This window comes from Eriocheir sinensis, chromosome 58 (genome assembly GCF_024679095.1).
Source record: "Eriocheir sinensis breed Jianghai 21 chromosome 58, ASM2467909v1, whole genome shotgun sequence".
NCBI lineage: Eukaryota > Metazoa > Arthropoda > Malacostraca > Decapoda > Varunidae > Eriocheir > Eriocheir sinensis.
The window spans coordinates 2,663,324-2,688,506 of record NC_066566.1 but is presented as its reverse complement, the minus strand read 5'-3'; the positions used below and the strand labels follow the sequence as shown (position 1 = coordinate 2,688,506).

The following is a 25,183-nucleotide window of genomic DNA, read 5'->3' as shown; positions in this document are numbered from 1 at the left end:
GGGGTGAGGATGAGTTTTTTTTTTCTTTACAACAAAGGAGACAGCTCAAGGGCACAAAAAAAGGAAACAATAATAAAAAAAGCCCGCTACTCGCTGCTCCTAAAAAAAAAAAAAAGAATCAAAAGAGGTGGCCGAAAGAGAGGTCAATTTCGGGAGGAGAGGTGTCCTGATACCGATACTGATACTGATGTGGGGGTGAGGAAGTGGGTGAGGTGTGAGGTTCTGTGAGTGGGGTGAGGATATGGACAGCTGAGGTTCTGAAATGGGGGGTGAGACTGAGTGGATTACCAAGGGGTTCAATACTTACTGGGTGGCACAGGTCTGATGGTGGAGGGATCTGGGACCTCTGTAAATGCAAAAAAAAAAAAATTCATGGTATTATTATTATCTCTCTATATAATCAATCGTAAAACAACCCCAGGATATCAAAACATGCTGAATAAAGCGAAAAATTAAACACTATGTCTCTGTATACAAACCAACAAAACATATTATACTTAAACGTCTTAATTTGGTGAGTGCGTTAAAAGAATGTAAAATAAACTAAATCACTCCCGAACACTTAAACTTAACATAAAAAATCACCATAAATAAGCAAGACAAAGGAAGCTATTAGTGACAGTTACAACACTCGCATGGCAGACTCCGCCCTCTGAAGGTGTATATATTAACCAGACTTATTTTGTTGCCCTTATGCCGCAAGATAACTTTATATTAAAACAACCATTACCATAACTCTCTCTCTCTCTCTCACACACACACACACATATAAATAAGGCACTAGACAGTTTTAATATCAAGCAGCAGCCTCTCTACATCACCGGCCTACCCAGCCCTGCCATGCTTCTGTTACTTATGCCCCCAGATAGGCGTTAGTCCCCCCTGTCGTGTGTGCCTCGCGGTGTCTCGTAAAGAAAACGGAACTATTATTAACTTGGGTATAAGGGCAAGACGAACTCCTTCCATGGGCGAGGCTTTTTGTTAGTGTAGCACAGGATCTCTCTCTCTCTCTCTCTCTCTCTCTCTCTCTCTCTCTCTCTCTCTCTCTCTCTCTTTTTCTGGTGCAATATTAACCTCTACAGTTCTTCCCATCCCTCTCTTTATCCACGCTTCTTCCCCTCCTTCTTTTCTTCCTTTTTTTTCCACTTGCTCCTCCTCTTCCTCTGTCTACTTTCCTCTTTCTCTGCCTCTTCCTCTTTCTCTTCCTTTTCCTCTACCTCTGCATCTTCTCCTCCAAGTCTCCAGGTCCCATCCCCTTCCCCTCCTCTCCATTACCTCCTCCTCCTCCCCCCTTCTTCCACATAGCCCCCTTACACCTCTCCTTTACACAGCCCCCCTCTAACTCCCCCCCATCCACCCCTCCAAGCCTCTCGTGACACGCCCCACGCGGCCTCGTGATGGCGGGGGGCGGCCACCCCTCGCCACTGGGCGCCAAACACACCACCACCGCCGTGTTACATTTGCATAATAGCATTCCACGTGGAGGTTCAACACCGCCGACACCTGCACGGCGGCCCCCCAGCGACCACCGACCAGTGACCAACCCGCGCCCAAGACACTGCGGTCCTTACATTTAGCCTTCGTTTTTTTTTGCGTGTGGGTCATGATCGTTAAATAATGTGGGCTCTATATTTTTTACGGGGGCTTTTAATGATCTACCCTTTATCTCAGACATACCTTTCAGTGCACCTCTCGGCCGTATTCCAACCACAGAAACTTAGTAACATGCAACTGTTAAACCGTTTTCGTCTTCGTTGAATTTCACATATTTCACTCCTATTTTTTGTTTGTTTTTACAGCAGAGGAGTCCGTTCAAGGGCATAAAAAAAGGAAACATATGAAAAAAAGCCCGCTACTCACTGCTCCTAAGAAGAGTTAGAGGAGTGGCCGAAAGATAGGTCCTTTTTCCTTTTTTTTGGCCTTTGAGCTGCCGCCTTTACTAAAAAAAAAAAGATACTACCACTAAGAAAGAAAATGACATTGGTGGAAGTTGCCATTAACCGATTGTTAGACTGGTTCATAGAAAGCCCGGGTAGGGAGGGATCGGGGTCTGGCTGACTTGTATTGTTGGAATTATTGTCAAGGGAATGAATGGTCTAGGGAGGGAGGGAGAGCGTGTAATATTAACGATGGACTTACTTATCTCAATGTCTCCTTTGTTGGAAAAAAAAAAAAAAAAAAAAAGCGATGTAGCGTATATAAAAATAACCTCTCTGCAATTTTACACTTATCTCATTTATCTCCCGTGTATGTATTCCTGCTTTCATGTCTTTGCAACTTCATAGTCAAGACCTTTTTCTGGCGCCTTCGTGTAGTTAGTTTTAGACGTATTTCATTATTAGCCGTGTAGCAACGACGAGCCAAATTTGTGGCTTTACCGTGTAGCAGCGACGGGCCAAATTTGTGGCTTTACCGTGTAGCAGCGACGGGTCAAATTTGTGGCTTTTCCGTGTAGCAGCGACGAGCCAAATTTGTGGCTTTACCGTGTAGCAGCGACGGGCCAAATTTGTGGCTTTACCGTGTAGCAGCGACGGGCCAAATTTGTGGCTTTACCGTGTAGCAGCGACGGGCCAAATTTGTGGCTTTACCGTGTAGCAGCGACGGGCCAAATTTGTGGCTTTACCGTGTAGCAGCGACGGGCCAAATTTTTGCCATGATATAAACCCCCAAAATAGATGATGCATAAACTGATCACAAATGCTTTGATATATATCATGAAATGGTTTGCTTAGACTTATTTTCCTCACTTTATCTTTCAGTTTGCCTCGATACATATCCTAACATAGAGAGGAAATACAAGCGTCAACAACTGAAGTCCGCCTTGTATTTTGTCTGTTCATTTATTTATTTATTTTATCTGGGAATAAACTCAGAATTTCTTTTTGTAGAGAGAGAGAGAGAGAGAGAGAGAGAGAGAGAGAGAGAGAGAGAGAGAGAGAGAGAGAGAGAGAGAGAGAGAACAAACAAACAAACGTACCTCTGATAGGGAAGGGGAATTTTAGGAGTAGTTCATTTGGTCACTCGGTAAAATAATAAAAAAAAAGGAGCTGGGGTAGAGAGCGAGGGAGTCCCTTTCGGCCTTTTCAATGGAGTTACTGACGCAGAAGGCAGCGGATGTGCAGCTCTCTGGCAACCCAAATCAACTTAGAGAAAAAGGAGCCGAATGATAAAAAGTGAAAAGAGAAACAAGGGCGAGAAGGGTGAGCGGATCAACAGGAGAGAAGGGAAAGGGAAGAGAAGGAAAGGTTATGGAAGGGTAAGGGGAGAGGAGGAAAAGGGAGAGAAGGGAAGGGAAGAGAAGGAAAGGTTATGGAAGGGGGAGGAGAGAGGAGGGAAAGGAAGAGAGAAGAAGGGAAGAGAAGGAAAGGTTATGGAAGGGGGAGGAGAGAGGAGGGAAAGGAAGAGAGAAGAAGGGAAGAGAAGGGAAGAGAAGAGAAGGGAAAGGAAAGGAAAGGGACGAGAAGAGAAGGGACAGGAAGGAAAGGGAAGGGAAAGGTATGGGAAGTAAGGAAAAGGAAGGGAGGATAAGGGAAAGGAAGGGAAGAAAACTAGCGAGAAAATTAAGGAATGGGAAGGGAAAGGAGAGGACAGGGAAAGGAAAGGGGAAATAGGGAAGGGAAGGGGAAGGAAAGAAGAGGACAGGGAAAGGAAAGGGGAAATAGGGAAGGGAAGGGGAAGAAAAGAAGAGGGCAGGGAAAGGAAAGGGGAAAAAGGAAAGGGAAGGAAAGAAGAGGGCAGGGAAAGGAAAGGGGTAAAAGGAAAGAAGAGGGAAAGGAAAGGAAATGGGAAAAAGGGAAGGGAATGGGAAGGAAAGAAAGATAATTAAAGGAAAGGAAAAAGAAAAACCACATCCGCCCTTCCCTGCCCCCCGTGACTTACTGATGCAGGGGGCGATGGGTGAGCGGCTCTGCTGGTATCCCTTGGCGCAGCGGTTGCACATGATGCCCGTAACGCCGTCCTTGCAGGGGCACTGGCCTGTCGTCTGGTTACAGGTCTTCCCCGAGGCTCCTACCGGGTGACAGTCACACGCTGCGGGGACAAGATGGAGTTAGTCATCACGAAGTAGGAAGGAGGTGGGTCCGGGACACACATGGCCTCTTAACGATAACAATGATGGTTGGTATTACAAGACAGTTTCGATTCTCATATCAATTATTTCTAAAGGTCATTTTGGGGTCAGTCGGGTTCTATTGAGTGTTTCTTCAGGTTCACGGTACAGAAGAAGGGTCAAACTACCACCAGGGTCATAAAACTACTCCTGGAAACGCCCACAGCTCCTACGAAAGCCTTGTCAAATATGTGTTCTTGGGCTGCGACATGTCTTGTAATACGACCCATGAGAATAATAACACATAACAAAGGCAGCGGGGAAAATTGCCTCAAACCAAAAAACCCAAACGCTCTTTTCCACATAAAGTGAGCCACAGGGAACGAAGTAGCATGGTCAGGACTGCAGATGCCGGTACACATGTTGACTTATCCTTAGCAATCAAAAAAGCGCAAAATCTGACCATGAATAAGAATAAATAAAGGTTTTCTAGTACATTTTATACCGTGAGAGTGAACCAGATGACATACCGCAGTCATGACGTTTCAGTGAGCTATCCTCAGACATTAACAACAACAAGAAGGTACAACACATAAAAACAAGCAAATGCATCTTGAACAACAAAAAAAACCGCCACCAAGACCATTTGAGTCCCCTCGCAAGCACATCGTAACACTACACTTCCTTAGCGTGAGAGAAAAAAATATCAGAGCTACCATATCACACCAACCACATCATAGCCACCACACCACATCAACAACCACATCAGAGCCACCACATCGCAACCACCACACCAAACAGCCACACTCCAACAAACTCTCTTCCTTATAAGACACTATCAAAACAAGACAGAGGAAGAACCTGAACGGGAGGAGAAAAAAAGACAGGGAAAGGAGCCGAGCGGGGAGAATTCGCAGCATCCTCACTCAAGCATCCCGCCCTCCTCTCCTCCTCCCCCTCCACGCTTCATCTCCCGGGCCTCAGCGGGTGTCAGCGGTCCCCTCAGCCAGTAATTACCTCTCAAAAGTTGGGTGATGTTGTTAGCTCGGCTGATGGCACTTGATCAACACTTTTCAGACCTTCTTAACTTCCTCCTCCCTCACCTGCCCAGCCTCCCGCCTCTTCCTCTTCTTGCCTCTTCATCTTCCTTAATATACTTCCTTCTCACTTCTTAAACCGATTTCCAGCCTCTTCCTCCTCCCCGTCTCTTCTTGCTTTCGTTCTCCAAGTTATTTTTAGTCTCATTTATTCCTTCGTCAAATTTCTTAACCTATTTCAAGTCTTCCTCCTCTTTGCCTCTTCCTGCTTTCGTCCTGTAGATCTCTCTAGTATTAAATTTCCCTTTCTCCCTCCTTCCCTCCCTCTCCTCCTTCCTACAGTTCTTCCTCGTTTCACTTCTTCCTTCCTCCTCCTCCTCCTCCTCCTCCTTCTTTCTTCTGCTCTTCCTCATATCATCTTTCTTCTTCCTTCCTTCTCATATAATCTTACACCTATTCTCGCCTCCTTTCTCCAGCTCTTCCTTTCCCCATCTCTTCCATCCTTCTCCTCCTTCTTCCTATCTTTATTCCACTTCTGCCTTTTCCTTCAGTCTTCCTAATTTCTCACTTCCCCTTCTAAGTTTCAACCGTTCTCTTTCTCTTTCTCTCTCTCTTAATCCTCAATGTATTTTTTTTCTAGTTTGCTTTCATAACGAGATAAATAAATAAATAGCAAGATAGATAGACATAAATTAATAGAAAGCAAAGCAAAATCATACTCTCTCTCTCTCTCTCTCTCTCTCTCTCTCTCTCTCTCTCTCTCTCTCTCTCTCTCTCTCTCTCTCTCTCTCTCTCTCTCTCCTCTGCTTATCACTTCTCCTCGCCTACCTAACCTCTAACCTCTCCTTCTCTTGTCTAACATCTTAACTATTAACAACACTAACCTTTGTCATGCCTTGTCTCTGGCCAGCGCTTAAACAACACTTTCTATGCACGCACACGCACACGCGCACACACACACACACGAACACACACACTTTCAGCATTCATATTCAAGAAGTGTTATAAGAGGGAGGTTGTGCACGCGACTTAGCATTTTTAGGAAGGGCGACAAGGGAGAAAAAACAACACAAGAACAACGACAGGTGGACAGGTAGAGACAGATATATAGATAGATAGAAAGGTAGATAGATAGATAGAAAGGGAGATAAAAGAGATGCACAACTGAATACTCACTTGTAATTCGATCCAAGTTAGAGATAAGAACGTGCGATGAAAACAGAGATAAAAAGGCATTGATTCTTTAGACGAGTCATTGAGGAAGGTGAATAAAACATACTATACGAGACAGATAGATAGATAGATAGATAGATAGAGGGAGGTATATTCTTCTTTACTCTTTTGTTTATCTATTTATTTATTACTTCTCTCATGTATTTCTTTATTCATTCATTCATTCTCATATTTACTTACACATCTAAGGCTAAGGGTGACGATTTCTGCGCAGGTGAGAGAGACAATTAACCTGTATGTGTGTGTGTATGCGTGTGTGTGTGTGTGTGTGTGTGTGTGTGTGTGTGTGTGTGTGTGTGTGTGTGTGTGCGGTCGCTCTTCCCGCAAACATCAAATCTTACCTGAGAAAACACTGGGGAAGGTGTATCGACGAAGGTAAACAGAAGGGAGAGGTGAGGCTGCGGTGTGAGGTGGGGTGTAGGGGAGCAGGGGAAGGGGATGAGGGGTGTGTGGGAGGTGGTGGACGAGGGAGAGGAAGGGGTGTGTGGGGTGGTGGTGGTAGGGGGTGGGTGGAAGGGGGTGAGGTGATGGTAGGGGTGAGGAAAGGGGAGGATGGGAAGTGTTGGTTAGGGGGGTAGGGGAGGAGGAGGAGGAGTAGGAGGAACCCACAAACACACACACAAAATAAAAAAAGTAAATAAAACTCTGCTTCTTGATCACGAATTATCCCTCCTTCATCCCCTTCCTTTCCTCCCTTCCTCTCTCTCCCCCCTGCTTTCTTTGTTTGCTTGCTTTCCTCCCTTTCCTTCCCATTCTTGTTCTGATCTCCTTCTCAAAACTCAAGTCTGTTCTATCCATTCCTTTCTCCCTCTCTCTCTTGCTTCCCTCCTTGTTTCTTTCTCTTCCTTATCCTTATTTTCCTTTCCTTTCTCCCTCTCTCTTGCTTCCCTCCTCGTTTCTCTTCTCTTCCTTATCCTTATTTTCCTTTCCTTTCTCCCTCTTTCTCTTGCTTTCCTCCTCGTTTCTCTTCTCTTCCTTATCCTTATTTTCCTTTCCTTTCTCCCTCTTTCTCTTGCTTTCCTCCTCGTTTCTCTTCTCTTCCTTATCCTTATTTTCCTTTCCTTTCTCCCTCTTTCTCTTGCTTTCCTCCTCGTTTCTCTTCTCTTCCTAATCCTTATTTTCCCTCCCTTTCTCCCTCTCTCTTGCTTTCCTCCTCGTTTCTCCTCTTCCTTATCCTTATTTTCCTTTGTTCTTATTTCTTCATCTTTCTCTCCTAAACCTGTTCTCCCCATGCATTCTTCCACCTGCTCCTCCTTCTCCTTCTCCTCCTCCCTCCACTTTTCTGTTCTCTTTCCTCCTTTTCCATCTTCTGTTCTTCCTTTCCTTGTTTTTGTGAGTACTCTTCTTTGTCGAGTCCCATTTGCTCCTCCTCCTCCTCCTCCTCCTTCTCTCTCACCTCTTCTTCCTCCCTTCCTCCTTCCTCAGCCCCTTCCCTTCCCTCTCCCCTTCATGTCTATCCTTCCTAACCCCTCAGCCTTCCCAGTCCATCACTTTTTCGACAGCCCTTCTTATGGCCCTTCTCTCCCCTCCCTCCTTCCAGCCCCCCCTTCTCCACCTCCCTGCTACGCTTCCTTGCTCCTCCCTTCCTGTCCCCCCCCCCCCCTACCGCCCCCTGTCGCGCACCCCCCGCTGTCTCTACACAGACTCATCACGGGCAACACGCGTCCACTACGTGTTTCGTGTAACTGACCCGCCCCGCCCCGCCCCGTCAGCATCTTGTTTACGGTCCCCCATGCCCCTCCCTGGCCCCTCCTCCTGCCCCCTCTTCTTCCTTCTCTTTTCCTCTCTTTTTCCATCTGCATCGTAGTTTCCTCCATCTCTACCCCGTCTATTTTCTCTCCACTCTCCTCCTGTCTTCCACACAATCTCCTCTGTATCATCCTCCCTTCCACCCTTTTCCTCCACCCTTCGTCCGCTTCCTCTTCCCTCTCCTCCTGTCTTCTCTTCCACTTAACCTCCTCTGTATCATCCTCCCTTCTACCCTCCGTCCATTTCCTCTTCCTTCTTCTCCTTCTGTCTTCTAATACAATCTCTTCCACTTATCCTCCTCCACATCATCCACCTTTTCCTCTTTTCCTCCTTCAGTAATCTTTCCTTCCCCTCATTTTTGTTCTTCTTCGTTTCCTACTTCGCTTTTTTTCCTTTCCTTTCTCTCCTTTTATTACTTCGTTTCTTTCTTTCTTCTTTCCCTCCTTATTTTCCTCTACTCGCTGCTTCACCCGACTCCACAAAGCCCCCATCCTCTCCTACCCCCAACACCTCCATCATCTTACTACCACCCTAACCTACCCCCTCCCTTCACTTCACCTCACGTCACCCTCTAAACCAATCCCGTCTCATCTCCTCCATCACCTTTCAACCTTCCTTCCTACCTTCCACATCTTTACCTATCCACCCAACCGTACCTGCACCTTACCCCACGTCCACCCCAACCATACCCGCCTCTCTGTACTCCCCTCTACGTCCGCCCCGCACCAACTCGCCCCTCCCTTCCCTCTGCACTCCCCATAACACCCCCACCCTGCCGTTCTGGACTTCCCCACGCCCATCCTGCCCCGTTACACTCCCTACCCGCCCGCACCGCATCGCACCTCTGCACTATACCCCCCTTGCCTCACTCCCATTCCGCCCATCACCCCTGCCCCGCCCAACGCCCCCCCCCCCCCAGAAGGCGACAAGACAAGACAAGCCAAAGTGAGGGTGTAAGAGGAGGCGCCCCGGGAAGTATCGCGCCTCAATTTGCATTTAGAAAGGAAATCACGTGAACGCTTCTCGCCGCCGCCTGAGTGACAATTATGAGTTTTATCAGCGTGGTGGTGAGGGGGGGGGGAGGTGGTGGGGGGTTAAGGGGGGTGGAGAGGGGTGGGGTGAAGTGCCTTGGGGGTCTATGTATGCTGTCTTCCCCTCCCTCCCTACCTCTGCTTCTTCTCTGCTTTATCTTATATTTTTTTCTTCTTCCTCCTTATCTACTTTCTCCTGATTTTCTTTGTCTATCTATGCTGCCCTCGCCTCCCTCCCTCCTTCCCTCTGCTTCTTCTTTTCTTTATCTATATTTTCCTTCTTCCTCCTTTTATTTATGTTCTTTCTCCTGCTTTTCTTTTCTCATTGTTCTTTTTTTCTTGTTTTTGTTCCTGGTTTTCTTTATGTTTCATTTTTTTGTTCTTGGTTATTTTCTTTCTTATAATTATTTTTTCTTCTTCTTCGCCTCCCTCTTTGCTCTTTCTCCTCTTCTTCCTCATCTCCATCATCATCTTTCTCACTATCATTTTTGTTCCTGGTCTTTTTCTTTCTCCTTTTTTCTCTTTCTTTGCTCCTTCTCGTCCTCCTCATCTCCACCATCATCATCTTCACCTTTCTCAGCATCCTCCTCTACTTTCATAACTTCTATATCCACTTTCTTACATTTTTTTTTTTTTACAGCAAAGGAGACAGCACAAGGGCGTAAAAAAGGAAACAACAATAAAACAACCCACTACTCGCTGCTCCTGTAAAGAATCCGAAGAGGTGGCCGAAAGAGAGGTCAATTTCGGGAGGAGAGGTGCCCTGATACCTTCCTCTTGAATCTTGCAATACAATCTCTTCTTTTCTCATCCTCATATATTTTATTCTCGCTCCTACCTTTGCCTCCATACCTCATTTTCATACTGTATGTTTACTTTCCTTATCAAACCGCTTTTAACATCATACCTAAATGGAGGGAGGAGATTTATTAAGGCAAAAACTTCCCCGTGTTGAGTGCCGCTCCATCAAGTGTGTGTGTGTGTGTGTGTGTGTGTGTGTGAGAGAGAGAGAGAGAGAGAGAGAGAGAGAGAGAGAGAGAGAGAGAGAGAGAGAGAGAGAGAGAGAGAGAGAGAGAGAGAGAGAGAGAGAGAGAGAGTAATATGATCCATTTAGCTTGTGAGACGAAGTGAACATCATCTCTCGACAGGCCTTAACTTTTTTTTTTTTTTTTTTTTTGAGTCTGGGGTTGTTTTAGCTGTATAGGCTTTTTTTTTTTTTTTTTTTTTACAGCAGAGGAGACTGTTCAAGGGCGTAAAAAAAAAAGGAAAACAATAATAATAATAAAAAAAGCCCGCTACCTACTGCTCCTTCTTTCTTAAAACTAAATCGGGTCCCCTTCACCCGGCTATCTTTCTTTCTTTCACTTTGCTATGCACTTTGCTTATGCGAGTCTACGTTCTTAAGGTGGTATTGAGCGTATATGCCTTTCCTTCTTATAATGTTCTCTGTTCCTCTAAGTCTGTAAGCCAAAACTCACTTCTCAAAACCCAAGTCTGTCCTATCCATTTGCTTCTCTCGTCTTCATATCCGTTTTCTCCTTCACCCTTTTTTTTTTATTTCATCTTTTCTTTTCAAACCTAACCTGTCTTCCCCATGAATTATCCCATCTCTTGCTCCTCCTCCTCCTTCTTCTTCCGCTTATTCTCTTTTCTTCCTTTTCTTCCTTCGTCTCTTCTCCCTCCTGTTTTCTTGCTGCACCCGACTTGTTTTTTTCTCTAGTTAGGAAGGAAGGAGAAGGAGGAGGAGGAATAGGAGAGAAACAATAAGTGATAAGAGACTGCAGTATACACTTAAGAACGTTGTATTAAGTCGAGAGTCCCACAGGAGGAGGCGACGAAGCAGGGGAAGGTGTGCATGAATTAACGAAGAGCCTGACTAAGATACGACCCGCGCGAGACAGACGTAAGTTAAGCAGCAAGGGAAGAGAATGTGTTAAGGGCCATTCGGAGGCGCTGCCGTCGCCGAGGCTCGAGGCGGCGCGGCCCACGTTAATTAAGTGAAGGAAAGAAGAAGAAATGTTGCGTCGCGCGGAGTGAAGTTGACGAAGACGAAAAAAAGGGAGGAAAAACACTATTGTGAATCTTTGAAGAGATGTAAAGTTAAACAGCATTGAGATGAAGATAATGATAATAAGAGTAATAATAATGATAATGATGATAGTTACAGAGTTAATGATGATGATGATGAAAATAATAAGGGTAATAATGACAGTGAGAATGATGATGATGATTACAAAAATGTTAAGATGAAGAAGTCGAAGAAAAAGAAGAATAAAAGAAGATGATGATGATGATGATAATGATGATGAAGTAGAAGAAAAAGAAGAAAAAAAGACAAAGAACAAGAAGAAAGATGTGATGATGATAACGTTGATAATGAGAAAGAAAACAAAGAACTGAAATTCCTATAAGAAAAAAGAAAAAAGAAAAATAAGAACATAATTAAAAACAGGTAGTGAAGAACGAAAAAAAAAAAAAATCGCATCTCATCTCATCTACAAAAAACAAACAAACAAACAAAAAAAAAATGCACGAACAAGAACAAGGATAATGAGAGGAGAAAAGAGAAGAGACGAGATGGGGAAAGAGAAGAGAAGGGAAAAGAAGAGAAGAGAAGAAAAAAAGAGAAGGAAAGACAAGAGAAGAGGAGGAAAGGAGAGGAAACGAGATGAGAAAAGGAAGAGAAAAGAAGAAAGGGAAAAAAAGAGAAGAGAGGAGAAAAGAAGAGAGGAGACGAGAAGAGAAGAAAAAGGAAAAGAAAAGAGAAAAAGAAGAGAATACAAGAGAAGACAAGACAAGACTAGAGAAAAGAACAGAAGACAAGGAGAAGAAGAAGAGAGAGAATAAGCGAGAAGAGAAGAGAATACACCTGTCCTCCCCTCATTATCTAAAACAGGGGAATACACGCACAAGATAATGATAGGATGAGCCAAGCAATGCGTCTCCCTCATCTTCATCACTCTTCATCCTATCTCGGTCTATCTTCCTGGATCGCATCACGGCCGGGCGACTTTTTACTTGAGTTCGCCGAGAAATATTCGTCCATTCGCTGCTTGGTCGATCGCATTTTATTTTATTTTTTATTTTTTGGTTTTTACTTCGTTAATGTTTTTTTTTATATTCTTTGCTCGGTTTGTGAACTTTTAAATACGTTTCTTTTTCTTCTTCTTCTTCTTCTTCCACCACCACTACCTCCTCCTCTTCCTCCTCGTCTCTGTCCTCCTCCTCCTCCTATACTACTACTACTACTACTACTACTACTACTACTACTACTATTACTACTACTACCACCTTGAGGCTTCACTGGATGTTAGCCAAGAATCAAGTTTAAATTCTTCCCTCGATTCCTTCACTTATTCAGCAAAATATACAGTCCCCCCTTCTCTCTCTCTCTCTCTCTCTCTCTCTCTCTCTCTCTCTCTCTCTCTCTCTCTCTCTCTCTCTCTCTCTCTCTCTCTCTCTCTCTCTCTCTCTCTCTCTCTCTCTCTCTCTCTCTCTCTCTCTCTCTCTCTCTCTCTCTCTCTCATCCTCTCTATTCACTCACTCACTTATTCCATCTTCTCTCCCTTCCTCCCTTCATCTCCTCCCCTCCTTCCTCCCTTCACTCTCTCCCTCTCTCGCTCATTCACTCACAGTAATTATCATTCAAATTAAGGTCTTCGCGGGTCAATGGTTTGGTTCATTTTGGAATATCCGTTTCGGGGTTTCTGAAGCGGGTTTTGGGTTCAGGCGGGGCGGGCATAACCGGTTCGCGTGGAGGTGGTGTTTTGGATAAGCTTTTCTTTCTGTCATTGGATTAAAAGTTCAGATGCAATCGTATGTTCATTTTTATTTTTATTTTATGCGCGGGAACCTTGATTAATTAGTTAGTATTTTCTTTATAATTTTGTATTTAAACTATTTTCTGGGATGTTTTTTTTGAAGTGTGAATCTTAAATCAGTTTCTATTTGCCTCAATTTCCAGATAGGCCTACGTATATTTTTTCAGATGCAGTTATATGTTCTTTTTTTTATTTTATGCGCGGGAACCTTGATTAATTAGTTCGCCTTTTCTTTATTATTTTCTATTTTCACTATTTTCCGGGATATTTTTTTTAGAAGCGTGAATCTTAAATCAGTTTCTTTTCTTCTCTTGTCTTCTGTTCTTTTCTCTAATCTTGTCTTGCCTTCTCCCTTTCTTCTCGTCCCGTCTCTTCGTTTCTCTTCCTTTTTCTTCTCTTCTCTTTTCTCTTCTCTTCTTTTCTCTTTTCTTCTCTTCTCTTTTCCCATCTCGTTTCTTCTCTTTTCTCTTCTCCTCTCATTATCTTTGTTCCTGTTCGTGCTTTTTTCCCTCAATTTCCAGCTACGTATATATTTTATAGTAAAGGAGACAGAGTTGAATAAAAATAAAGTAAAAATGAAACCTGCTCACAATCTGCTGCTCCCGTTAAGAAAACATCGACTTGCTGTAATTTATTCGTATATAAACACTGACTGATCTTTATTATTTCCTAGAACACGGCAACGAGTCTCCAACGGTCCTGATGACTTTGTTCCTTTACGATGATTTGCCGAGGGCTTGCATAATGATAGGTGCTGTTTGTTGACCCCCAGATTATTTGATTAACTACAGTGATGCGCTTCCCTAAGACACAGCCGCGGGTCTTCCAAAGGCTTCTTATTTCTTTTCTTGCGGTGTCTGGAAGGTGGCGCTAATGACCTTACTTTTAACTCTCTATTGCTTTTATTTGATTAACTACACCGATGCGCTTCCCTAAGACACAGCCGCGGGTCTTCATAATCCCAAAGGCTTCTTGTTTCTCTTCTTGCGGAGTCTGGAAGGTGGCGTTATTGACCTTACTTTTAACTCTCTATTGCTTTTATTTGATTAACTACAGTGATGCGCTTCCCTAAGACACAGCCGCGGGTCTTCATAATCCCAAAGGCTTCTTGTTTCTCTTCTTGCGGCGGCTGGAAGGTGGCGCTAATGACCTTACTTTTAACTCTCTACTGCTTTTATTTGATTAACTACACTGATGCGCTTCCCTAAGACACAGCCGCGGGTCTTCATAACTCCCGACGGCTTCTTGTTTCTCTTCTTGCGGCGTCTGGAAGGTGGCGCTAATGACCTTACTTTTAACTCTCTAATGCTTTTATTTGATTAGCTACACCGATGCGCTTCCCTAAGACACAGCCGCGGGTCTTCATAACTCCCGACGGCTTCTTGTTTCACTTCTTGCGGCATCTGGAAGGTGGCGCTAATGACCTTACTTTTAACTCTCTATTGCTTTTATTTGATTAACTACACTAATGCGTTTCCCTAAGACACAGCCGCGGGTCTTCATAACTCCCAAAGGCTTCTTATATCTCTTCTTGCGGCGTCTGGAAGGTGGCGTTTTTTGACCTCCGCTTATTCATCCTCAGGCCGGCGCTGCGAGGGCGTGGCGGGGCTGCACAGTGATGGCCCCGCTGATGACACCTCGCTACACGCCGCTAATGCTTCCCCTCTCAATAGACTCCGGGTTCCCAACACTCCGCGGATGATACGTTAAAGGCTAATGCTTGGTGTGGGAGTCGACGGACCGAAGTGCACCGTATTAACAACCTAAACTCATATAATTAGTAGCGCTAGGATAACCTCTCTTTGCTGGCCGGAATTAGTGCGTGGATAATTATGTAATCAGCGAGAGTAATTCAATGAAATCACTCGGCCTTTGCTCTGTACACTCGGGAGTCGGATTAGAGACTCACACAAGTTTATTTTTTCTTTTGTACCGCAGGGGAACATTATCCCCATGCATATCTGCGGGACGATTTGCTTTACCGGGGATTATTATGTGCTTAGAGGGGGCACTTTGCAGGAATTACTCACCGCTGCCCAGGCCTCGGGAGTCGATCGGCAGCCTCACCCCAAGACCTGTTTTTTTAGGTACGTAGATCTCAGAGGGAAAGGATTTTGGTGCATGTACAAAGGGAAGTTTGTTTGCATTCTCTCTCTCTCTCTCTCTCTCTCTCTCTCTCTCTCTCTCTCTCTCTCTCTCTCTCTCTCTCTCTCTCTCTCTCTCTCTCTCTCTCTCTCTCTCTCTCTCTCTCTCTCTCTCTCTCTCTCTCTCTCTCTCTCTCTCTCTCTCTCTCCTTCCTTCTTTCATTCTTTCCCTCCTTCTTTCCCTCTCATTCCGTTCTCAAACATCATCATCACCATCGTCATCATCATTCTCTCTCTCTCTCTCTCTCTTTTTCTCTGTGTGCCTATCTATCTATCTATCTACCTATCTATCACACACAAGTCCCCCTCTCTCCCCCATTACACTTCCATAACGTCATCACAACTCTATATGGAGGAGAGAAGACACGGAGGAGGAGGAGAAAGAGGGAAGGGAGGGTTGCAGGGAGGTGTGTTGATGGAGGAGGAGGAGGAGGAGGAGGAGGGAAATGGACAAAGACATAGAGGAGAGAGATCTGATGAAGGGAAGAGGGAAGGAAGAAGGAAGGGAGAGAGGAGGGAGGTAGGGAAGAAAAAAAGGAGGAGGAGGAGGAGGAGAGGAATGGACAAAGAGGTAGATGAGAGAAGTCTATTGAGGGAAGGAGGGAAGAAGGGACGTAAGGAGGAAGGGAGGGAAGAAGGGAGGAAGGGAGAGATGAGGAACGTCGATGCAGGCCTTAGAAGTAAATGAGACAGGTAATGCAATCAGCGGCCTCTCAGGTGTATCGTCTCTCTCTCTCTCTCTCTCTCTCTCTCTCTCTCTCTCTCTCTCTCTCTCTCTCTCTCTCTCTCTCTCTCTCTCTCTCTCTCTCTCTCTCTCTCTCTCTCTCTCTTGTTAAACCTTCCCTCTTTTCCCTTTCTCTCCAATACTTGACCCCCTCCCCTTTCTCCTCCCCTCTCTTCCTCTTTCCCCACTCCTTCCCTCTTTTCCCCTCTCCCTCTCTCCCTTTTCCTTACCTTCCCTTCCTTTCCCTCTCCCTCTTTCCTTCTCCTTCCCCTCTCGCCGCACCCCTCCCCCTCCCCTTCCCTCTGTTCCTCCCCCCCCCCGTCCAGGTTGAGAGGTGAAGATACATAATTAAATCCTAAGCTTCCTCGTCGTCTACGTGGATTTCCCTCCAAAGCTTGTGTTGACCTGCTGAATAATTGAGTGTGTGTGTGTGTGTGTGTGTGTGTGTGTGTGTGTGTGTGTGTGTGGTTCGTCCTTATATATTTGCTTTGCTCTCATTTATAACTACTAGGCCTATTATTATTATTATTATTATTATCATTATTATTATTACACCCCAATAATCAGTTTCTCAACAATTCCCATCCATTTCCTCAAACAGAGAAAGTGAGGAAAAAAAGGGAAAATGGATGAATGGGTGAATGAATGAATAAAGAGAGAGATAATGAAAGGATGAAAGAACTATTGAAAGGAGGAAAAGGAGGAGGAAAGGAAAGCTAAGGAAGGAGGGAGGGAGGGAGGGAAGAAGAGAAAGGGGAGGTAGAAATGAGTATGGAATGGAGAAAGGAAAGAGGAATTGAAGGGGATGAAGGAGGAAGGCAAGGAAGGAAGGAGGGAGGTGAGGTAGGCAAGGAGGGAAGTAAGGAGGTATGGAAGAAAGGAAAGAGGGAGGGAAGGGGATGAAGGAGGAAGGCAAGGAAGGAAGGAGGGAAGGAAGAAGGAAAGCAAGGAGAAAAGGAGGGAGGTGAGGGAGGGAAGGAAGGAGGTATGGAAGAAAGGAAAGAGGGAGGGACTGCGGATAAAGGGAGGCAAAACACGTAGACTTATAAAACCCCTTGGCCCTTCCTCCCCCTCCTCCTCCCTGTCCCCTCTCCTCCCCTACCCCACCCCCCCTGTCCATTTTCTCTCCCCCTGAATAGCTGAAGGCTGGTCGACTCGGGGGAGGGGGAGGGGGGGGGGTTAGGAAAATATAATCACCTTGGGGAGATAACATAATATACAGGGAATGGAGGAGGAGGAGGAGGAGGAGGAGGAGGAGGAGGAGAGAATACAGGAATTAGGAGCGTTAATGCTGTCGGAATTATATGGAGGAAGACAAAGAGGAGAGGAGGAGGAGGAGGAGGAGGAGGAGGAGGAGGAGGAGGGGTGAGTGACGTGCGGGAAGGAAGGGAGGAAGGAGGGAGGGAATGAATGAATGTATGAAGGAAGGAAAGAAGGAAGGAAGGAAAGAAGGAAGGAAGGGAAAAGTATATAAAGGAGTTAAGAAAATATTATCGTGTATTGAGATAATGTTATGAAAATGGCCTCTAACTTAACTTTTAACAATCAACTTAATAACAAACTTTAAACTGTCTGTCTGTCTGTCTGTCTGTCTCTTTGTCTCTGTCTGTCTTTCTGCCTGTCTATATGTCGGTTTGATTGTCTGTATGTCTTTGTTTGTCTGTCTGTCTGTCTGTGTGTGTGTGTGTGTGTGTGTGTGTGTGTGTGTGTCCCTACCTTGCCGGGGTCTCACACAGGTGCGCTGGGTCACTAATTACATCACCTGCCTGAAATGCCGCCGATGCCCGCCACCTCGGAACGGGTTGTTGGGGGGTGGGGGGTGGGAGGTTAGGGGGTGAGGGAGGAGGAGCAGGGGGTTGGGTAGGTTAGTGCCCCCCTCACCTTCTCTCCCTTCCTACCTACCTACCTACCTACCTGCCTCCCCCTCCCCCCCAGCATCTCCATTCTTGTCCAGTTCATCCTCGCTCTCTGTAATCTGTCCTCTTTCAGCATCATTAATTAAGCCTCCATCCTCTTCTTCCTCCTCCTCCTCCTCCCATCTTAGAACCTTTTCTCTATTCCTTTTCTGCCTTCAAGCCCCCTTCCTTCCCTTTCCCCTCCCCCCTTTAGTGTGCTTCCTCTGACCTCTCTTTACCTTGCTGTCCTATTCCTCTTCCTTTCCTCCTCATCTTGTTGTCTTCCCCTCCCTTTCCCTTTATTGCCCTCCCCTTCTCCCCCACCACTATCTTTCCCTTCCTTGCCTCCCTTCCCTTCCCTTCCTTCTCTTGCTCCTCTCATCTCCCCTACCCCTTGAATGTCCTAATATCTCTCCCCCACCATTATCCCTTTCTCCCATGCTTCTCAACTTTCCCCCCTCCCCTTGCTCCCCTTACCTTTCCCTCCCCTGAATGCCCTAACACTTTCTCTCCCCTTCACTACTCTTTAACCTCTCCTTTCTTTGCCCTCTACCTCTTCTACCTCACCCGCTATAACGTCTAAGCACCCCGTCTCCCTATTCACTATCCCTCCCCTTGCTCCCCTTACCTTTCCTTCCCCTGAATGCCCTAACGCTTTCTCTCCCCATCACTACTCCTTAACTTCTATTTCTTTGCCCTCTACCTCCTCTACCTCAACCGCTATTACGTCTAAGCACCCCGTCTCCCTATCCACTATCCCGCTGTCTCCTGCTCTTAACCTGTCTCCCTTTCTTTACTTCTCTACCTTCAACAATCCCTCCCCTCCCCACTACTATCTCGCGTCCCTGCTCCCCCTTCCCCCCTCCGCCGCTTGGATCAGGGTCTCGAGGGAGTGTTATCTAAGGAAATTCCCGAGACAAGCAGCTGGAAGGGCTAATAAGGGGCCACTGGGACGATGCGGGCGGTGATAAGGCGAGCAAAAAGCGCAGATTTACGGCGCGGCGCTAAGGGGGGACGGTGGTCGAGGGCCTGATGGGGGTTGGAGGGGGTGGGGGGTAGTGGGGGTTAGGGGGTAGAGGGGGTGGGGGTTTGAGGGGGTGGGGGGTTTGAGGGGGTGGGGGAGGTAGGGTTCGTCTGAGTACGGGTCGCGGTAGACTAACTGGGTCGTGGTTGTTAGGTTAGGTTAGGTTAGGTTAGGTGTGGAGTGGACAAGCATAAGGATGAAGGCTGCTGGGCACAAAGGAGCACAAAGGAAAAGCAAACAGCAACAGAGCTCTTGGTCCTAACTAGGCTGTTTGTTGTTGCTACCATCTACTCTAATCTACGAGTCAGAGAGACAGGACATCAAAGGTGAAGGCTGAAGGGGGAAGTTGGAGGGAGTGGGGAAGGAGGCAGGGTTCGTCAGAGTACGGGTCGCGGTAGTCCAACTGGGTCGTGGTTAGAAGATATACTTATAGGTTAGGTTAGGTATAGGTTAGGTATTAGGCTTAGTATAGGCTAGGTTAGGTTAGGTTAGGTTCTCTGAGTACAACTTCTTCAATACAGGTTAAGACATATGAGTCTCCGGGTGTCTAACTAGTAACATCTCATAGTAGCATTGTTAAGAGGCTTGTCATTGAGTCGTGGGCTAGGGTAGGTTAGGTTAGGTTAGGTTAGGTTAGGTTAGGATCTCTGAGTACAACTTCTTCAATACAGGTTACGACATATGAGTCTCCGGGTGAGTAATTAATAACAGCTCATAGTAGTACTGTTTAGAGGCTTGTCATTGAGTCATGGGCTATAGGGCAGGCTAGGTTAGGTTAGGTTAGGTTAGGTTAGGTTAGGTTAGGTTAGGTTAGGTTCCTTGGGTTGCTATTTCTTCAGGTTACGAAACAAAAGTCTTCGGGAGTGTAAGTAACAAAAGCTTCTAGTAGTACTGTTAATGAAGGGGTCTGTCGGCGGGTCGTAAGGGTGTTTATTGCTTGAGCAGAATAAGGTCATGGTAAGAAGATACACAAATCCCTGGGTCGCAACTTATTCAAAAAAGGTCACGAAACAGGAGTCTACGGATGATTGATAACAACTCGTAGAAGTACTTTTGGGAGGCCTGTCATTTGTTGTGAGGGAAAAAAAAAAAAAAAAAAAAAAAAAAAAATACGAGAGGAGAATTGTAGAGTTAAAAGGAAGGAGGAGGAGGGTGAGGTATTCTGAAGAAGCTGGCGTGAGGCGATGAAGGATGCCTGTCGAAGGAGGGAGGGAAGAAGGGAGGGAGGGAGGAGGGAGGGAGACAAAGAGGAGGATACTCATGAATATTAAAGCAGAGGAGGAGGAGGAGGAGGAGGAGGAGAAGGAGGAGGAGGAGACCAGGTAAGGTGTAATATTCGTATCTTCCTTGAGGGTAACTTGGTCTAATTAAGTATGATGATGATGATGATGATGATGATGATGGTGGCAGCGAGTGGTGATGGTGAAGGTTGCCAAGAAAGAGAAAAAGGATGATGATAAAGGTAGTGATGATGGTGGTGGTGGCGGAGGAGGTGAAGGGTGGTGGTGATGATGGTGATAGGAGGAGGAGGAGGAGGAGGAGGAGGAGGAGGAGGAGGAGGTGTGAAAGATAGGAAGAAAACGAAGAAAAAGAGTCAACAGATTCCTTATGTTGATTGTCCGACCCCCCCCTCACCCCCTCTCCCTCTCTCTCTCTCTCTCTCTCTCTCTCTCTCTCTCTCTCTCGGCCATATAAACATTCCGATTGACTTGTGATAAATAAACGTCTTGGATTCATTTCACGGCCAACTGATTTTGATTTATGAGAGAGCGAGAGCGAGAGCGAGAGCGAGAGAGAGAGAGAGAGAGAGAGAGAGAGAGAGAGAGAGAGAGAAAAGAAACGAAGTAAGGGCCAAGGAAGGAGTAAAAGGAAACTGAAGGAAGGAAAGAGAAAATGTGAGAGAGGGAGAGAAAGACGAAAGGTAAAGGGAGAGAGAGAGAGAGGAAGGGAGGGAAGGGAGGGAAGGAAAGGTATACATTTAAGAGTGAAAAACAAATACAACGTTAAAATGATATAAAAAATGATGTTTAGTCTTCTCGCGGAGAGATATGGAGGCAGGTGATGGGGAGGAAAGGGGAGGAAGAGGGGGGAGAGGGGGGGAGAAGCGGCAGGAGGAGACGTATATATGAGTGATGGGGTGAGGGAAGGTGAAGGAAGGGCAAGGAAGGGGTGAAGGGGTAAAAATGAATGATGGGATGGGAGTAGGGGAGCATGGGAGGGTGAGAGGGGAGGGAGGGGTGTTTGGAAGCAAGGGTAAGGTTTATGGAGGGGTGAGGGAAGGGTAGGGGCGAAGGGAAAGAAAGGTAGGGATAGGAAGGAAGGGAAGAAGTGGGGAGGGGAAAGTAGGGAAGGAGATGAAGGGGAGGGATGGGGAGGAAAACTGAGGAGGAGGAAGGAGAGGAAAGGCATGGTGAAGGGAAGAGAGGGGAAACGGGTGATGGAGGGAAGGAAGAAAAGGGGAGGTTAGCGAAGGTGAAGGGAAGGGAGGGGCGGGGAGGGGAGGGAGGAGAGGGGAGATAAGGGTGAAGAGAAGGAAAGGAGGGAGATGAGGGTGAAGGGGGTGAGGACCAGGTGACAGATGACAGACAAGAGGACACACACACACACACACACACACACACACACACACACACACACACACACACACACACACAGATGTCCCATGAGGGTGATAAGGTGATTGTACAGGACAGTGATAAGGAAATGGGTGAGGGGAGGTGGTAGTGGAAGGGGCGAGAGATTGTGTAGGTCAGGGTATGAGGGTGGGGAGGATGTGAGGAGGGGAAGGAAGGGTGTGCCATAAGGAGTGTATAGGATGTTTAGGTGTGTAGGTGAAGGTAGCAGGGTGAGGGAGGGTGTGAAGAGGCTTAGAAGGGTGTGAGGGAGGAGGGTGTAGTGAGGGTGTCAAGGGGTGAGGCGTGTCAGGGAGAATGTGAGAGGAATGTGTGGAGGCGTTAGATGTTTAGGAGTGTGGCGGTTGTGGGCGACAGGGGAGATGAAGGACGTCAGTGGCGTGTGAGAAGAGGGAGTGAGGCGGGCGAGGCGTGCTGGGAGGAGGAGGTGGTGGTGGCGGTGGAGGGCCCAGGAGAGGCTCAAGAGGGCCAAGTGACAACACGCGTCTGGGCGGCACTCTGGCCCTCGTGTCGCGGTCGTCTGGGGCACCGCCGCTATCTGGACGCCTCTTGACGCCCGGCCAGGTGTCCTCGCCGCCCCTCGGTGCCCACGCAAGGGGCGGCGGTAATTAAAGGTAACGGCACCTGCAGGAGGCCGGCAAGAGCCATCGTCCGCTGCCTTCCGAGGACCGGTAGCCGCAGCACAAACATGGCGCGGCCCGGGGCACCACACGGCGGGAGTGTTGGACAAGTTTCTGCTCACCATTAGTTTCCCGCAGCACGCGGCGGCATCGCCAGTGCCGCGGCATCAAAGGCGGCGACGTTCGCCGTGGCGGTGCGGGGCCACACAGGCAGCCCAGGGCTGACGGAGCACCTCAGGGTAGTATTAGCGTCGCGTGTATTACAAATTATCCGAGGTGTTCAGTGTTAACATCAACAGATGTCCGCCGTTGGTGGCCGGCAACGACCGGCGGGTGGCGGGCATAACGCGGCGTGGCAGAAGATTCCGCGCCGTGGCGGGACGCGGCGACAAAAACTGGCAGCCGGTGCACGGCGGCCGCCTCATCTTTATGGAGCAGAAACACCGAGCGCCGCGAGCCGCCGTCATTCTTGCCAAAACACGACAATGGAGAAGGACCGCACATTAGAAGTGATGGATGCGGCAGGACCCGCTCGGCGCGCCGGGTGCTTCATGGCGGAGCGATGACACTGCCGGAACAGGAGATAACGGTGTTGCTGTGCCACAGGGAAGGGCGAAGGAAGGAAGGAAAGAAGGAAGTGGATGAGTTCACGAGGGTTCATGAGCACGTGTTGACCGCTGTTTTTTTTTTAGCTAGTTTGGGCGTTAACAAAGGGAGCTTATGGTAGTTTATGAAGAGCGGAATGAGTAGAAAAGAAAGACGAAAAGGAGGGAGAGGAGAAAGAAGAAGGGAGGAACTCAGGAAGATTAAAAAGGTCCTCACATCTAGTCGCTTGAAGTTAATTTCAACGATAAAAAAGGAGTAAAATTTGGGCGGTGCAAGAAGAGTTAGCGAGTATAAGGTGTCAGTATGCTCACCTCACACGCCCTCCACCTGCCCTCAGACAAACCTGGCCACTGTCCTACACGGAGCACACTCCCCGCAGCTATCCTCCTCCCTTCCCCCCCCGCCCTGACCACAGCCACGCCGGCCACAGTGAGGAGCCTTCAGCGCCTTCGAGGGTGTAGCACTCAACCACACGCCCGCCAAACAAGGCCTCTGTCCGCTCCTTCCTGTCTTCCTCTCCTGCCACCTGCCCGCCCGACGCTCACCCGAATGCTAATTAATCACCGCATCCACCGGGAACCACGAGCAGAGGGAGGAGGTGGAAGAGGAGGAGGAGGAGGAGGAAGAATATAAAGAATAGAAAGATGATAAAAAAAAAGTAGAAAAAAGAAAATCAAATGAAAAAAAAAGTAAAAATATGAAGAGGAGGAAGAGGAAGATAAGAGCTGCTGTACAAAGACCACAGCGTTGAAGCTTGGGAGGGAGGGAGAGAGGGAGGGGGGGCGGGGTGAGGGAGGGAGGGAGGGAGGTGTGATGGAGGGCGGGTGGGCGGGTGGGCGGCGCGGCGGTGAACAGGCTCCTCGCTACTGGCTGCCGCGCCGAACCAAACAGGAGAAGCAGGTATGAGAATGACAAGGAGAGGTAAGGTTTGTCTTTACCGGTGCAGAGAGAGAGAGAGAGAGAGAGAGAGAGAGAGAGAGAGAGAGAGAGAGACTTTCCGCTTGCTTCAAAAGGTGTGAATTATGAAAGCAAATATGAAGAATCTAATGAAAAGACAGAATGAAAGAGTCAGTTAGCCTTTGTTACAGTGTTCCATGCCTACAAGAACAAAAGTGTACATATTACTACATAAGCGCACACTGACAGGAATATAGACAGCAACACACATATGGATAAACAGACATACATATAGATGATAAATTAGACAGCTGAGGGTCATGCACTGAAAAATCTTAGAGCATCTGAGAGAAAAAACAAAAACTGATGAACTGCTTGACGAAGTGACTGGCTGACCCATTCAAAAAACTCATCTACTGAACATATGACTTAACTTACTGGCCCAACACCTATCCGGATACCTGTTATTTCCTCGGAGGCAACAGAAAAACAGCAAAAGAAGTTCTACCTTACCAGACACGTTAACTTAGAAGAGAGCACGGGACATAATAAGGGATATGTCACCTACGGAACTATAGTACTCATCCATCTATCCACTCACCCACCCACACCCACACACAGACAAACACGGTAAAGGGAAGGTGAAGGGAACGTTACATCCACGATCTTTAGGAGCAGGACCCCTCTTTCGGCCACCTCCTTGGGTTCTTTTTAGGAGCATCGAGTAGCGGGCTTTTTTTTTTTTATTATTGTTCCCTTTTTTGTGTGCCCTTGAGCTGTCTCCTTTGTTGTAAAAAAGAAAAAAATATCAAGATCTTTGGCCGGATTCAACAAACCACTTACAAAACCTGTCGTTGGTAAGTCTTCCGGTAACCCCATCCACTCTGAACGCCCTTGATATTTAGGAGGCTCCGATGGCAGTGAATGAAGTGACGGGCTGATAGACACTTCATTCATCGTCATTGTACTGGACAGATCTACCAGAAGACTTACCAACGAGAGGTCTTGTGCGTGGTGTGATGAATCCGGCGGTACAGAACGCGTGGCTACTCACCCTTGCAGGCGCGGCGGTGGGATATGGGCCTGGTGGAATCGCGGTAGAAGCCTTCCTTGCAGTAGTGACAGTGGCGCCCGGCGGTGTTGTGGCGGCAGCGGTGACACACGCCCCCGCTCACCCGCCCCGACAGCTTGTACAGTTCCATGTTGAAGCGACACTTGCGGGCGTGCAGGTTACAGTTGCAGGCTGAGGGGGAGAGAGAGAGAGAGGGAGGTGAGTGTTGGTGCGTGTGGAGAAAGATATAGATGGGTAGGTAGGTAAGTAGATAGGGAAGTATGTAGGTAAATAGGTAAATAGGAAGCCAAAAAAAAAAATCACCTGAAAAGGAAAACAAACTAAAGAAGACAAACAAAAGAGAAACATGAAACAAACAAATAAACAGACACAGACAGACAGACAAATCAATAAAAAAATATCATAGTACAATTAATATACAGCATAACACACACACACACACACACACACACACACACACATTCACCCCACCACCATTATCAACCACCACCACCATCACCACTACTAAGCTAATGAAAACACTCGTGAAAAACAAACAAACAGACACAAACACAGTGCCAGCCATACCTAATTACCTCACCCACGCAACCTACCTATTGCGTACCTTTACTTGGACTCGAACAGGCGGCGCGGCAATCATGTGTCGATC

At 47.0% G+C, this 25,183-nt stretch overlaps 1 protein-coding gene across 1 annotated transcript in view; it reads right to left on the bottom strand.

The window, feature by feature from the left end:
- LOC126985037 (netrin-1-like) overlaps window positions 1-24,701 on the bottom strand; it is a 40,922-nt gene extending 16,221 nt beyond the window's left edge. The window contains exons 1-3 of the mRNA XM_050839287.1: window positions 24,517-24,701; window positions 3,880-4,029; window positions 308-346 (exon numbers count right to left, since the gene is read on the bottom strand). Of these exons, the coding sequence (XP_050695244.1) occupies window positions 308-346; window positions 3,880-4,029; window positions 24,517-24,664 (337 nt within the window). The 5' untranslated portion in view covers window positions 24,665-24,701. The remainder of the gene's footprint in view (window positions 1-307; window positions 347-3,879; window positions 4,030-24,516) is intronic.
- Between the last annotated feature and the right edge of the window lie 482 nt (window positions 24,702-25,183).